Source organism: Bemisia tabaci, chromosome 1, assembly GCF_918797505.1.
Source record: "Bemisia tabaci chromosome 1, PGI_BMITA_v3".
NCBI classification, from domain to species: Eukaryota; Metazoa; Arthropoda; class Insecta; order Hemiptera; family Aleyrodidae; genus Bemisia; species Bemisia tabaci.
In genome coordinates, this window is record NC_092793.1 from 713140 (window position 1) to 730129 (window position 16990).

Consider the following 16990-nt stretch of genomic DNA (forward strand, 5'->3'; position numbering starts at 1 on the left):
TGTGTCAAGTTGGTCTGGCTTCTTAACCCTGTTTACGAACACCGAACACGTGCCTTTAAAACCGTAACCGTAACCGAAAACAATGTGTAATGCAGATATAAAGTTCTTCAAGTCGTGTGGTATGATCTATCTAAGGCTACTGTAAATAGGTTTTTGTATATAATATTTTTTTTTTCTTGTGATCTAAAGTTATTTAAGTAGTGCTCTATCGTCATGTCTGGGAGGAAGGTGCCTCAAAACTTGTCACACCTAGTGCACGGAGTAAAATTTTATGACATTGAACCAGTTTCAATTACGAACCTGTGCTTTAATGAAAGTCTACGCTCTCTTGCTGTCAGCAGGTATTAGATTCATGTATTTTTTTCTTTTGTAGAAATTCAGCAGTTTGTCCTGGCCTCAGCATATGGTCATAATGGTGTGTTACAAATGCATGCATAGAATTCGACTTCTTTTATCCGTAGCGTAGGCAAGTACATAAGTGATATGACATCTCACCGTGTGAAAGATGTCAGCAGCCCGACCATGGACTTATCGCCTCCATTGATAATGATAGGACTTGGCTCCATTCCAATGGAATACCCATCGAGGATGATCATAGACCTGGATCTATGTAAAGAGCTTTACCTAGGAAAGCTTTTCCATTGCTCATGGGTCGATGGAACTGCTCGATTCCATCGAAATTGAGGTTAGGGCTCTTATTTTGTTCACATGCTTCTCACTCGTCTGTCGTCGAAGTTGATTTGGTTCAAGCTATTAGTTGAAACCGAAATCTTGAGGCTAGTGTATCTCCCGCAGTTAATATTTTCCAAGCTGCTTCTTTTTCTGCGATAAATGCATCTAGGATGGTGATTGGTTGAAATCAATTTCCTCTTTTCAGTTAATGGTCTAACTTCGTCCGCCTTTCCATGGCTGTTCCATTGAGGTCCATGGTCACAGAAATTCCAGTGATGGAACTGCCATGGAACAAACCAGTGTTTCCATTGGCGGGAGCCATAGAAGTCTGTGGTGTGGCCGTAAGTAGACCATTTGGGTGGCACCAGGTGAGTATTTTCACCCCACAAGCAGGAACCTGGAAGGAATTGCCTTGAGGAAGGCATCTAATGAAAACTCAGTAGACTAGTTTGGTAACTACGGCATTTGATGTAACATCTAACTCTGTGGTTCAAACCAGAGCAAATAACATATAGGTGTCGTCAGCTAATTTGACGGTTGTTTACTTTTGGTTTGCAAGCGCCAACGATGAATTTGGGCCTCTGAACAAAGCGGCGTTCGCTACTATCCACACTGAAAACATCAGTCTCATGATCCTATCGTAAAAAAAATACTTTTTAGTTATGATTTGCGACTTTTTTGTGGTTGTGATTTTTGTAAGGCTAAAAATTAAAGTATTACAAGGTTTGAAAGTATTTAAAAACTTATCTAAGCTTGTATTCTTGCTTCTGAGAGAGTCAGATGTTTTCATGTGGATAGTAATGATGCGAAAACGCCTGCAAACCGAAAGTAAACAACCGTCAACTTAGCTGATGACACCTCCAACCTCATTTACAAATTCTGTGATGAGTTAATTTTGTTATTTTACTACCATTTAGTCATTGGCAAGTCATACTTAAATCAATCACGAACTCATCAAAATATAGAAATTTTGATTGCAAGAAATGCTGAGAAGCATTTTACCATCATAGCATAAATCAAAGGTTACATGAGGACCTTTCCGGCCAAATAGCTTATGCCCATGTCAACGCTGCTAAGATTGTGCAACTTTTCCTTTTTCTTACCAGTAACCAAAATCACCCTCAATTTAAAAAACCCGCTCAGAACAGGGAGGCTCAGTGCCTCCCACAGGGTTGCCACGGTCAGGGAATTCAGGGAAAACCTGGAAAAGTCAGGGAAAAAAACAGTGCTCTGGAAAACCTGGTAAAGTCAGGGAATTTGACCAAAAACAGCTGATAGTCAGGGAAAAATTGACAATTTTCACGAGTTGCTTAAAATCTTTCTTTTTTCGGTTTTGAACGCAACATAAATTGAGATGAAGTGGCATATCTCGCGATGCATTCAAGAGTTAAATTATACAGCCGTATTTGGTTGCCAACGCAACAAGCAACGCAAATTGGAATGCCCAGTTTTTGTGTGTATTTTTGAAATTTCAACTACTACCGATGACTAACCACTAACCGCTTAATTTTCTTCTTTAAAGTAATTCGAGTGTCTAGGATTATTGCAAACGCAAAGCATCAAAGTTCTTGAAAAATAAACCATTTAAAGCTCACTTTAAAAATAGGTGTTTGAAAAATCCTGGGAAGGGAGAGATAAATAGAGAAACGAACACCAGGGGAGACCCTTTTTTTTAGAGTGTTTCTTCAAAAGAACAATCGTTCAAAAGTTTTCATTTCTAAAACAATTATTGGGTTGCTCAAGAAAGTCAAAAGCATCAAAATTAAAAGAAAAAGTTAACAACCCTTTTTGTATTTCCAAATGTTCTACAGTTAATTTCTGACTCCTTAGCTTAAGCGCGTTTCCAATGAGACGCTATGTACGTGCAAACCTATTAGACAGAGAAAAAATTCGGGCATTTTCGGGCGAGTCGAGGATTGCAACGTCGGATCCCGGCGAGGAGCCGCTGGGTCAGCGCTAAGCTCACCGGGGTATTGTTCCCATTGTGTCCACGCCGGGTCTTCACCTGGCGGCCGGACCCTTGTCATTAAGGCCCTCTGGCCACTGGTGGACCAAAAATTGCACACCAATTTTTTTATCTTTAGTGAATTTTTCCTTCATTTCAACGGATTCGGATTCAACTTGCAATCCTGATGAAAAATATGTACAATTGTAGGTAAGTATAATGGTAAGTTATTGTATAACAGAACTTTTTGGATATTTTGGAAAGCGCTGAAGGAATTCGCGAGTTTTGTAATACAATAATTTACCATTATATTTACCTATAATTATACAGGGTGATCCTAAAGTCCCTTCCACCCCCTCTAAATTTTTACCTAATTGAGGTAAAGATGTAAAACTTGGGGGATAATCCTAGGTCAAAGGGAGCTACTTTTTGGCCCCCCTAAAATTTTCAGGGGTCCCCCTTGGGGGGGGGGGGGGCAACGGCCCCCAACTTTTAGTTTTCGAATGGGAAGACCCCCTTTGTGATAGCTCGTTCAAAAGAGCATAAAAAAAGAAAACCTTTCGGGCAAGCCTGAAGTCAATATCTCAAACCGTTTCAAAATGGCGGCCGGTTAAAGTTCAAAATGGCCGAAAATTCACACCGGTTATTTGTCGATGGATTTGCGCGAAAATCAGTATGAAGGGGTATTTTGACACGAAAAAAACGAATTTGACGTTAGATTTTCCAAAAAACCAAAATTTCCAAAATGGCCGCCGGTTAAAGTTCAAAATGACCAAAAATTGATTTGTTTTTAAATCTAAGTTCAAATTTGTTTATCTTATGCCAAAATACTCTCTAACTCCAAGTTTTAGGCAAATCCATCAGGAAAAAACCGAGGTGACAATTTTCGGCCATTTTAAACTTTAACCGGCGGCCATTTTGGAAATTTTGGTTTTTTTTGAAAATCTAACGTCAAATTTGTTTTTCTCGTGTCAAAATACCCCTACATACCGATTTTCGCGCCAATCCATCGACAAATAACCGGTGTGAATTTTCGGCCATTTTGAACTTTAACCGGCCGCCATTTTGAAACGGTTTGAGATATTGACTTCGGGTTTGCGCGAAAAGTTTTCTTTTTCTATGTTCTTTCGAACGAGCTATCACAAAGGGGGTCTTCCCATTTGAAAATTAAATGTTGGGGGCCGTTGCCCCCCCCCCCCCCCCAAGGGGGGCCCCCTGAAAATTTTAGGGGGGCCAAAAAGTAGCTCCCTTTGACCTAGGATTATCCCCCAAGTTTCAAATCCTCACCTCCATTAGGTAAAAAGTTAGGGGGGGTGGAAGGGACTTTTGGATCACCCTGTAAATATTTTTCATCAGGATTGCAAGCTGAATCCGAATCCGTTGAAATGAAGGAAAAATTCACTAATGATAAAAAATTGGTGTGCAATTTTTGGTCCACCAGTGGCCAGAGGGCCTTAATGACAAGGGTCCGGCCGCCAGGTAAAGACCGGGTGTGGACACAATGGGAAAAATACCCCGGTGAGCTCAGCGCTGACCCAGCGGCTCCTCGCCGGGATCCGACGTTGCAATTCTCGGCTCGCGCGAAAATGCCCGAATTTTCACTCTGTCTAATAGGTTTGCACGGACTAGCGATGGTACCTAGCAAGGTGTGGCTGTGCGATCATGGCGCGCGTTCTCAAAGGTCAGGGAATTTCTCCATTTTTCGTCAGGGAAAATCATTTCCAAATTTTTGTGGCAACCCTGCTCCCAGTAAATTTTGACGAAACTTTAATAGATGGACATGAAGTTCATTATTAGCACAAAGCCAAATAATTAGCGCATTCAAACAAGTAGAAGCCAAGATTATCTGGTTTGAACCCAAAATGTTTTTTATTATGTCACAGTATGGTGGGCGAATTAAGAGTCCTCTCTCCTCTGGTTGTTTTACGTCCTCAGTCAAACCTCACACACAGTTAGCTTTTAGCACAGGTGCTTTTTGTCAGCTGATGGGAGGCCGTATCCTATGTGCATCGGCCGATTCTGGTACAGTAATTCAGATCTCTCTGTCATGTTTCGGACTTTGTCGTATTGCATGGCCCGAGCGTTTGTATGGAAAGATGTGAGAATGAATGAAAACAACACGAGATGGTAGCTACCTGGAGGAGCGAGGGAATTTCCTGGCCAAAAAGTTCTTCACAGGCAAGGAATTAAGAAAGGCAACGCAAGACGCTTATTCACCTCCACCGCAAGGAAAATTTTCCGAGTTCAATCATGTATATTTCAGCTTTTTAATCCATGAATACAGAAATATTGCCCCAGTTTACTGCCGCGATCGCAAATGCATTCTGACATGAACCTTGTGACACATGACAGCATAGGTAAACAATGTCTCACAGAGTAATGGGCTTGATCCGTTTTCTCTTACCACGCCAGTGGCCGAACCGTTGAAATCTCAAGGACGTCTTTTGTGAAGCCCCGCTCAGCGTCCGAGATCACTTAACTGTTCTCTTTTTCTCCTCCCATATCCGAGCGGCGAGATAGCTCAGATAACTACAACACCGTTCTGACCCTGGGAGAGTGTCACTTTTTGTGGGAGCGGGGGTTCGAATCTCGTAGGGGACAGCTAATTTTTACTGGTTGTATTGAATGTTTTAGACCAATAATCTAACAATAATTAATACTTGGCAACTTAGGAAGCACATAGGTCCCTTATGATGCGTATTCGGGCATATGTGTAGAGTAAAAATATCATACGTAGGGTGTCCCAAAAGTACCGGGACTGGTTCTGTAACTTCAAAAGTAAGATAGATGCAGACATGATTTTGGTCTCATTTTAAAGATCAACTCAATACCTATCGATTAAAACCAAGATCAGCTCAATCGAATAAAAATTGACCGAGTTATGACAATTTGAAATTAGTGAGGAAAGTTTACCCCTACGGTTTTTAGGAAGATTTTTCGCTTACCAGGATTCAAAAAGTTAATATTCGTATCCACTTTCCTTCGAATCTTCCATAATTTCCTTTTGCTTTTCAAAGTACCGTCCATCAAACCGGATGCACTTTTTCATGCGCTCTTGCCACTTATCCAACATTGTTTTCCTGAATTCTTCCTCTGGGATGGAGTTGAAGAAGTTTTGAATTGCATTCTGGATTTCGGTCTTCGATACGAATCTTCGTCCGCGAAGCTCCTTTTTAAGCGTGGGAAACATCCAAAAATCACATGGAGCCAAGTCAGCGCTATTAGGGGGATGAGGGATTGTTTCAACTCCATTTTTACTCATAAATTCACGTGTTAAGCTCGATGTGTGAGGCCGCGCATTGTCTTGATGGACTATCCACGAAGCTTTCAAGTCCGACCGTTTCCGGGAAATGTGCATTCTCAACTCCTTTAGTACTTTGCAATAATACGCACTGTCAACTGTTGTGTTTGATGGTACAAAATGTTGATAAATGACACCTCGAAAATAAAAAAACACAATAAGCATCACTTTATCGGCCGACTTTTCGATTTACGGCGATGAAGAATCTTCCTTAAAAACCGTAGGCGTAAACTTTCCTCGCTGATTTCAAATTGCCATAACTCGGTCAATTTTTATCCGATTGAGCTGATCTTGGTTTTAATCGATAGGTATTGAGTTGATCTTTAAAATGAAATCAAGATCATGTCTGTATCTATCTTACTTTCGAAGTTACAGAACAAGTCCCGGTGCTTTTGGGACACCTTATGTATACTTTACGCCGAAAAAGCGAACCTGAAACTTAAATGCGTTAACTTCCGAAAACCATATATAATTCAACGAAAATAAATAATTGGTACATAACAGCTTTCTTGTATGCAAAGAAAATAATTAAAAATGTTAAAAAAGAGATGTCAACACAAAATTACATAGCCCCTTCAATTCAGAAGATACTACAAACGAACTGTACCTTAACATTTTCATATCCCAGAAGCTAACGTTCCCATGACGAATATTGCTATCGCTAGCGATTGCAAAATCCAACTTGTTACTGGTTAGAATGAGCTAATTTTTTGGTTTTGTGCTAATGATGAACTTTATGTCAAATTATTAAAGTTTTATCAAAATCTACCTTAAGCCACTGTGCCCCTGTTTTATGTGGGGTTCTTTTTCTGCCAAAATATTCAGAAAAATAGAAAGAAAATTTGAGGCAAAGTTCAGGATAAAGCTTACAGCTAACAACTGAACAGTTGAATGTATGCTCAATCTTAGACCTCGCGCATCGCCTAAGTCAATCTATTGAGCCACATTAGCTGCGGTATTAATCTCAGCAAACTTCTCATCAAGTTACTCAGTGGCCTTAGTGGAGCATTGATAAACTACTGCCAGGCGACTAGCGAGTAGTAGTGAGACTTGCAAGTTATCCTGCAAGCTCTGGGAGCCGCCAGACCCTTGGCCGCTGCTTTGTTGTTGTTTTGACGCCCGCCAAATTTAAATTTATAATCACAATCACAGAGCTTCTGACATGAAAAAGAGGAAAAACTCACCTTCCAATTCGCACAGTTGTATTGCCAAGTGAAATGAAAGAATAGAAGCCCACCACAAAAATGAAAACGCGGTAATAAGAGTTCTTGTCAAGATAAATAGTACAGATCGCAAAAATGTTGAATATTTCCATCCTGTAATGTAATTTAAACTATATGATCTACAACAATTCACTTACTGGAAATGGCAGCTAAATGTTTACTTTTTATTTGCTCTTATGATGTCACTGCGTAATTTCCTATTTTCTTGCTCACTGAGATTAATAACGCATCTATTATAGGAATTATTTAATGGAATTTTAATATTTCCTATTGGCGCTTGAATAATTGAAGTTGTAGCCAAAAGTTGTTGCCTCAATATTAGTCGTCAGTTATCTATGAAAATGCTGGAACCTCAATCATCCATGAAAATACTGAAACCTAATAATTGGTAAGTATAAACAAAAATTTCCGATCCATACAAAGAATTCAATTTGATGCGGAAAAGTTAATAAATGTGTGATTATGCCAAAAAAGTCTAATTCTCAAGTGTCATAACGTAAAAAAATTACGAAAAATCGGATATTCGTAATATATTATTTCTGAAAAACCATTTTGGCTCCTAAGAAAATTCTAATAACTGTCAAAAACTGTTCAAGCTGGCTGTATTTGCCCCTTAAATGTTCAGTAAGATTCAAACGCTGAAGTCCATTTGTTTCATGTAAAATTCTTGTTTCCTTTTTATGTCCTTATCCATAGTTCTTGTTTCTTCTCGTCCCTAAATCTATTGCCCTTTCTTTTCTCTGAAACAAAGTCTATATTTTACAGGTCTGATAGTTCGGTTGAAATATGGAATATTCGAAGTGCAGCCCACGTAGACAGAATTATTCTTCCACAAGAGGGCATTTCGATCCAATGCATTATTTGGTCTGGTGAGAGATTGTTTTGTGGAACCCTACAAGGCTCAGTCATTGAATATGATCTTCTGAGTTTGTCTCCTTTGGTAATTTTGCATTTTACTTATCATCATCTCTTTTTGGACTGAACCAAGAAATCTTGTTTTCGACCAAATAACAAGCATTAAGATGATGTTCTCTACAACCTTCCAAGGACAATGGGCTTTAAAAATCGAGCTCTATGTTTGCCAATTTCATGAAAAGAAGGGCTGAGAAGTGAATTTTTCTGCATTTTCCATGCTCTTTTTACGAAGATTTGACACTGCTGTCGTGCTCAATTTACAGACATGCCTTTATCCCAAAGTTGACGTTATTTTGAGCTGCATAAGCCGTGTGCTGTTATTATTTGGAAGAATTTTCGTTCTTTTCAACCTTTATCTCCTGGAAATGCAGGCACAAAAAGATGTGCAGCATCGATTTTCTTTCACTGGCTGTGAAAAGTGGAGAGCTCTCAATCATCAATTTGGTTTTACAACATTTCCACTACCCAGATACAGGGAGTAAAAGTGCTGAAGGAAGCTAATTTCGGCCCTGCTTTTCCCAAAATTTGCGCCTGAAAAATTCAATTTTTAAAACTCATTGCTCAAAACATTGTTTTCAGGCTGTAGCACTGTGGGCCAGAGGTGCCGGTTGCGCGAAAATAATTGCTATCTCGGTTAAATCCGAACGAAAATCAGTAAGTTTTGGTACATCGGGGTTTCTTGGGTCGCTGAACTTGAATTTGATGTCAGCTTTGTTCAAAAATCACAAGAAAAGTATGTTATGAGGATTTGAGCTAGTCCAGTGATGACTCCTTTCTTAGAGCAATCGCACTGGGATTAGAAACCATTTTAACGCTGGAGGAACTTTCAAAAACAAAATTGAGAATTTGAAAGTGACCAAGAAGAGTCTTGAAAACCACCTAAGATTGTTCCAATTAGAAGAATGAAGGACGAGAATGTTCACAGACGAACGCTTTATGTGTTTGTATTTTCTGTCACTGTCTCCTCTTAATATTGATTCTTGTGGGTTACCATGCTGAAATAAAAAGAATAACTTTGCAAATTAATGCCCTGCATGGTTTAACGGTTCTATCTTTTGCCGTTGTAAGCTATCAAGTATCATGTCAGAGGATCAAAGAAGCATCATATGAATTTTCTTGAGAGGCGCTAGGCATGAGAATGGACAACATTTACCTACAACGTTTACTGGAAATGACGGTCAGTAACCTAAGTGGACGTACCTCGCGTGATTTCTCGGATTCTAAGACAGATTTTTGATAAATCGCAGTGCACAGAGGGTTATCTCACTTCCCATAAAACTTAATTTGTTTATCAGGATGAATTTTCATTGGTATAGTCTGTATTTATGGAAGGAAAATGGGAAAGAAATTCGCACAAAACTTCATGACAGCGTATTCTCTTTTGGCTCTTAGGTATTTGTTGTCTGGAAGAAGACGTGACATAAAATGGTTCGGAAGATCGACTAGCCATTTTCGATGGGGTTATTTTATGATATCTTTGACACAAAACAGAGCCTTCAATGACGAAGTCATGGCAAAGAATATTTGCACATCATCATTTCGAAAAAATTGCACAGATACCAATGATTTATAGAAGATAATAACAAGTAATAGAATGTTTTGATTTTTCTAATTGGCTAAATTTTTTCTTTCTTAATTTAAAGTTTCTATGTATGACCATGACCGTAGTTGGAGCGGAGGCATGGAGGGCTTGGCTCCCTTAGAATCGAAATTAGTGTCATTTCGCCCTCTCCAGCAGTGGTATTCGGCGGAAAAAAACTTTAGTCGGAGATCCGTCTCTGCCAAATGCTGTCAAATTGAAGGAGTATTAACCGGAAAAATTTAACTTTACTCCAATTAAATTATTTAAGCATTGCATATCGACCATTAAATCAGAAAGTGAAACATAATCGTAAGTATTGTAAATGGTATTTATCATTTTTATGGTTTATAGGGTGTAATGAAAACCCCGTGCTCTTTCAGTTGGTATATTCTTCTTCTTTCATTATTCGATTGCAATTAATAATTTGTTTATCAGGATGAATTTTCATCGGTATCGTCGGTACATATAGGGGGAAAAAGGGACAGAAATTCGTACAAATCAACATGAAAGCGTATTCTCTTTTGGCCTTGGGGTATTTCTTGTCTGGAATAAGACATGATATAATTTGATATGATTTGGAAGAGCGACTAGCCATTTTCGATGGGGTTATTTTATGCTATCTTTGACCCAAAACGGAGCCTTCAATAACGGAGTTATGGCAAAGAATATTTGTACATCATCATTTCGAAAAAATCTCACCGATTCCAATATTTCTAATAGATAATAAGTAATTGAATGTTTTTCTGATAATTTTTCTTATTTTACTTTAAAGTTTCTACTCAAGACCATGACCGTTGTTTGAGCGGGGGGAATGGAGGGCTTGGCTCCCTTAGAATCGAAATTAGTATCATCTCGCCTTCCCCAGCTGTGCTGTTCGGCAAAAAAAAAAAAAAAAACTTTCGTCGGAGATACGTCGCTGATGCCTCATGCAGTCAAATTGAAGGAATGTTAACCAGAAAAATTTAACTTTACTCCATTTAAATTATTCAAGCACTGCATATCGACCATTAAATCAGAAAGTGAAACATAAATGTAAGTATTGTAAATGGTTTTTATCCTTCTTACGGCGCATAGGGTGTAATGAAAAACCCCGTGCTCTTTCAGTTGGCATATTCTTCTTCTTTCATTATTCGATGGCATATTTCAAAAAGAATCAAAATTGAATTGTATTTTTCTCAATTTGTGTATTTTTGAGTGGATTAAAAAGTTAATTTGTACATAGTGTCGTGCTAATTAGCATATTTTACTTTGTGTAGGCTTTTACTGATGAAATACTATTGTTGTGGATGTTTTCCTGCGCTTTTTGACAAACAAGAGAGGTCAAAGAGGACTAAATTAATAGAACATCTTTAAATCGAAGAATGCGGAAGCAGTTTAAGCTGAGAATACGTAAAACACCGTTATCATTGTATGGAAATCAACATAAAAAAATTCCTCACGGAAACCTTAGCATTCGTCCAAATATAGCTGAAAATTAAAAAAATTTCAGGGAGAGGCCGTTTGAACCCCTTTTCAACTGTAGGGTGAAGGAGGGGGGACGGGGTTTCAACGCTCCCATGATTCTCCGGTGGTAGGGGGGCCGAGATAACCTGGCCTTGCCTATGCTGATGATATTTTTTTTCAGTTTATTGTTCTATTTTTGTAAGAATTTGAAGAATCATTCAGCTTGACTATCATCACAATTTTACACTCAAAACTTAATGTTTGTTTACTTTTCCTATTTCTTAATCCATAATTTAAGCACGTAGTGGCACTATTGTAAGGCAGGAAGATTCCCTGGCGTTCTCTCCTCTGCAGAGTTATGATTCCTTTTGTTACTGTCGAGTATTTGAATTTGACCATTTCTAAGAGGCAGATTAATTACTTCACGAACATCTTCCTCTTTTTCCCGACTTCCATTACTTTCAAATATCTTACTTTGGAAACAGATTTAAACAATTCTTGTTCGTTGCATCAAAAAAAATTCGCTAACGGTGGAAAAACTAACTTGGAGATGCGGTTTTTTCGATCGAAATTCACCACCATGCGGAGCACAAATCATATCATAATGATTTTTGCTGAAGAGTTTTGTATCTTAAACAAATGCTTCCCTCAGGACCTTTACAATACTTGCACAATCGCTGACTTAAGGCACACAAGAATCGAGGATCTAATACGATACTGCCCAACATTCATGGAAAGACTGAGCTGTCAATTAATTACGGAATTCAAGCTCATGTTGATATTCTTTCAAGATTTACAAATAAATTGAAATCCGCAAAAACTAAGTTTATGGTCAAAATAATCTCATCATTTTCCACCTTTTCTCCCTTGCAAAACTTCCCAGTGAAAACATCGGAAACAGCCAGTCGATTTTCTAAACCATTTCATATCAGGTCTTATTCCAGACAACAAATACCCTAAGGCCAAAAGAGAATACGCTGTCATGATGTTTTGTGCGAATTTCTGTCCCGTTTTCCCTCCGTATATACAGACTATACCAATGAAAATTCATCCTGATAAACAAATTAAGTTTTATGGGAGGTGAGATAACCCTCTGTACATCGCGATTTATCGAAAATCTGTCTTAGAATCAGGGAAATCACGCAAGGTCACGTCCACTTAGGTTGCACAAGGCGCGGCGCGGCGATGAATCGGGTCAAAACGCCTACCAACGGAAAGAGCTTGTCACGGGGGTGCGCCCAAAATTGTGCTCATGGATTTATTTATCGTCGCACAAAAATGGTCATGGTATCATTTTAATCGTCAGAAAATGATCTTTCTACAATATACGAGAGGAGGTTTGTTTCCCCATTCGATTGAAAATTATTCGTTGTTGTAAATGGAAATTTGAACATTTTCGGTTCTTTTGAAAAATACCGAGAAAACTTGGAGGAAACCAGTAAGTATAGCCGCTACACTAGTTAACTTTCAACATAGCTTATTAACAAGCCCAAAATAATGAAAATCAGACGAGAATATGCCGAAATATAACGCGCGTATGACTTGCGTAGCACGTTAATCGCCCGTATTCCGCCGTTTTCACCGCGCACCGGCCGTACCGCGACGTTTCACTTAAATTGCTCTAGCGGGTTCATTTTTTGACGCAGAAAAATTGTTTTTGTATCCAATTAAACGTGAGATAGTTTCCCATCGCCGTTACTGACGTTTTAAATAATTAAACGCTCTCGAAAATTGGGTGAAATTTCAAGATTTTAAAATTATTCTAATGAGCTTTCATTTGTGCCTTAGAAGAAAAAATTTTTGAGGTAGGCTTCTGTAGAAGCATTTCAGCTTCAAAACGGGACCAAGAAAACGAAAATCGGACCCGTAGTTTCCGAGATATAGCGCGCTGAAAAAACGCTTGGCGGTCTTCTTTAACGGCCGCCATCTTGGTTCCTGCACGGACCCCAGAGTGGTTCCTTTCTAAAAGGCCTTCTTATGACCATAAGAATAATCCCTGAAAGCGGCAATTTCCAATCGAAAAGTGCAGGGTTTTGGCCGTTATTCAATCGTCCCCATGCATTTTGTTGTGTTGCGTCACATATAATACCCGTGTGGTAGGATTAATAATATACTTACAGAAAAGAAAAAAAAGATGAATGACAGAATTACAGATAGATTTATAAATGTCGTCTCATCTGAGAACCTTTTTTGCACTTATTAAGTATGATAAAATGTGGCAACCATGGAAAAAAGCGGAAGTTATGGAAGTTAACAATATTATTACTATTCACTCGGAAGAATTCAATTATAGTACGATATCTAAGGTCATATTTGTGAAATATGAATTTAATCCTGTTTTTGATAAGTCAACTTTTTTTTTAAAAAAAAATCCATAAATGGGTTTCCTGCAATTTCCCGCAGCAAAGCTGTGGTGCAAATGAATATCGAGGATTCAAAGAAAAAGTATCTGGCATTAAAACTCGATAGAAATTTATAGAAAAAACTGCAGGAAAGCTTTTTCGATGGAATTTTTAAGCTTTATTAGGCATGTTTTCTAACAAGCTTTGTAGACAATGAAAAGTGCGCAATTGAAAAAGTGTATACATCAAAGGAAAGCTCTTTTCAAGAGAAGTCCTAGTGAACAGATTTTCATCCTGTGCAACCACGGAGCCGTGATAAGGCCTTTACGGTTGCAGTTCAGGACGCGCTTCTATATATTATTCGTGCAGTGTGAGAGGTACCCATGTTCCCTTCTCCAATACATCGCTGTTGGGCGATTATTTGATGAAATTTTGATGAATCCTCATCCCTTAGAGAGGTACTTTAACGAATTCCTCATCATCAATTCAGAACTGAACACTCTTAAAAATGGCATTTTTCATGTGTAACGGGCTTCTCTGGTCCACGGTGCGCAGTAGATGACATCAAAAAAAAAAAAAAAAAAAAAAAAAAAAAAACAAAATTTGGTAAGCGCCAAATCACATTGTAATCGATGTGGTTGCCTTCTTCCCTTTGTATGGAGCTGAAGTATTAAGCTTTGCTAACAGAACTAATATTCTTAATAATGGACCACTAGACAAGGTACGAATTTTAGCATTCTAATACATGTTTATTCCAGAATTTCACGTAGAACACGATTCGCGTAACGAAAATTACTAAAATAAACTTCTTACGAAGATATTAACGTTTAATTTCACATTGAGCACGAGGAATTTGAACTGCCCGCTCACAAGATACTCAAAGCTCTGCGTGAGTCAAATCGTGCATTACAACGGTTTCAGCAAGCTTCTCAATCGAGCAATGTTCATTTCCCACCGTTTGTTGTTCAAACTAAAAGCAATTTGCTATCGCTGAGCCAAAGCGTCAAGATTGAGGTTGTCAGATTTTTGTATCGCAGAGATTGTCATGATAACGTTGAGCGCGCGATGTGAATCACGTAGAGCATTGAGTTTTCATGAGCGGATGGTTTGAATTCACGCATTAAGAATCATTAAATATCTTCGTAAGGAGTTGATAGAGGTAATTTTTGTTGTGCGCATCGTTTTTTTCGTGAAATTTTGGTTAAGAATCATGTATCAGAATGCTGAAATTCGTACCTTGTTTAATGGTCCATTTTGGTTTTAGAGCACTGCTTTTATGACACTGTGTTTTGTAACAGGTACATATTGCAAGTGGAAGACTTCACTCCAGGGAAAATCCCTCCCAGATTATTTTATTGTTCTAACGTCCATTTCAGAAGAAGATATAATACGCCAAATACATATAGCAATCTCATGAGGCCTCTGTCCTGCTAGCCTGTTGCCTCTCTTTGTTTTATTTTTCAATTGAACCCCAGGAGAAATAACCCTCTACTACTGTGGTCTCTGGAAGATCAAATCATTACAAGGAGAAGTGAAAGACATATTTTCCTCTCCAATACTGTCAATACCTTGGATGCAACGCATAGTAAAAGATATTGCTGCAAGAGAACATGAAATCTTCGCTTCTGGACCAATTTTGGTTCATTGATTGAGCTAAAGGAGAAGTATTTTTTTGTGGGAAGGAGCCAATTCTGCAGTGGGAGAGCTAAAATATTACCACCTCCCCGCCAATATTGATTTTGCAGCATGTTATGAAGGTCCCTGCTTCAGAGGAGCAAGAGAACCTTTCCCTCCCCACCCATTTTGATGCGTCAATTGAGGTGGGAGAGAAGCCTTGTTCTAAAATATAGAGCTGATTTAATAACCTCTTTGTCTGCAGTTTCTTTGGACCTCTCCATCGTTGGAGGAAAAAAATGACCTTGTTTCCAAATTAAATTTTTAACACCTCACTTAAATATCTTCAAACCACCCCCTCCCCCCACCTCCTTCAAAAATAATCCTCCCTTTTTTGCCTATTTAACCAATATGAAAGAAACATTATGGACGGAGATATTTTTCAATGAGAAATCCAAATTATGCATGTAGTCAATTCAAAGCCAAGGTATGTACATTACTATTCCAGAAAAGATTTCAATAGTTGGGCTACGCTGCTGACTGCCAAAAAACATCGTCAGTCGAAATGTCAATCACCTTTGATGAGCCTCAGATCGCAAGTTTGTCATCTTCTTTAAACTTTTCCAATGAATTTTTCAGAACTCGCTACCTGTAACTTCTGGCACATGTTGGTGTTTGGCACCCAATAAGTCAAACTCTTTACTGGCCGTAAGTAATGGCATGAAATTATTTTTTTTTTCTCCAACTGTGAGTAAGTCTTTTATTTTATAGTTTCATTGCTGTTCAAAAGTAGAGCAAAGGGGAGAAGAGGATTAGTCTTTAAGGGCTCAGTTGTTAAGTTGGAATAGAAAAGGAAACCTCTGAGGTAAAGTATTTTTTGCAAGACATGTTATGTTTTGATGAACAATCTTTCAAACTTATTTCTAGCATTTGACAGTTGACTTTCTGTATTTTATCAATTAAAAGCTTCAATAAAATTGTGTATGCTTAGGGTGGGACTTATTTTTTTAAATCGACAAAACCAAATGTTGCACGGTCTTAAATGGTTCTACGTGATAAAAAAAAAAAACGCGGTAGCCAAGAGGATTTTGAAAAAAAAAAAAATTTTAACCTGGCACGCACAGAGCCTAATATCGAGATTTTTTCGGTTTTTTTTGGCATTTCCGCCGTATATTTTTGATATTTTTGCCAGCAACCCAATTTTGACGCTAGATGTCCAAAAATTGGTACAAACCTAGCACGTACCTTGCAGATTAAGGGAAAGTTTTTGTTTTTCTGCTAGGTCATTCTCCTTTCGCTTGGTAATGCCCAAACTCTCCGCTCGGCAGCTCTAAAACTCGAAATCTCCCCGTTTTTTAACGTATAATAAATTTTTTGAGCAGCCTGGTAGTAAAAATCCGAAAATTTTTGGGAAGCAAGTCCATACCATTAGTATGGAGGGGCAAATTTCAAAAGATCCATAGATGTTTGATTGATTGTCGCACAGTGTCTTCAGATACACAAAAATCGTGAAAAATATCTCCATTGTTACCGGTCTTTTGCTCTCAAAATTTAATAGACACCCTGTAATGACAGTAAAGGTTGAAAACTTTGCTCTGTAGCGCTATTTTAGAGGCCTACTGAGCGTCGACCGGCCGCTCAGTGGTCCTGTACGGAGCTGTAATTTTAAAAACGTGAATTTTTTGGAAATATCTGTAATTTCTGAACTCAGCGACCCTCAAGAGTCCCTAATAATGCATTTCGCTCAGTTTGAACAGTCAATCTGATTTAATAACAGTCAAATCCGACTTTTTGCGCGCGAAAATCGGTCGGCGCGCGTTGAGCGGAAACTTCAATCGATCATAACTCCGGAACCGTTTGGTTCCCCAGCTTAATGGACCACTCGTTGGATGCGGAAAAAGACGAACAATTTAAAAAACTGGTTTTGGTTCAAATAAAAAATTGAGATCTTTG

At 38.5% G+C, this 16990-nt stretch overlaps 1 protein-coding gene across 2 annotated transcripts in view; it reads left to right on the forward strand.

Annotated features, from left to right (window-relative positions):
* l(3)72Dn (UTP4 small subunit processome component l(3)72Dn) overlaps positions 1-16990 on the forward strand; it is a 98992-nt gene continuing 82002 nt past the window's right edge. Inside the window, exons 1-3 of one of the 2 annotated variants that reach the window (XM_072298434.1) lie at positions 1-341; positions 7907-8081; positions 15677-15745. In XM_072298434.1, coding sequence (XP_072154535.1) covers positions 214-341; positions 7907-8081; positions 15677-15745 — 372 coding nt within the window. In that variant the 5' untranslated portion in view covers positions 1-213. The remainder of the gene's footprint in view (positions 342-7906; positions 8082-15676; positions 15746-16990) is intronic. The other variant, XM_019055688.2, reaches the window with a different exon arrangement.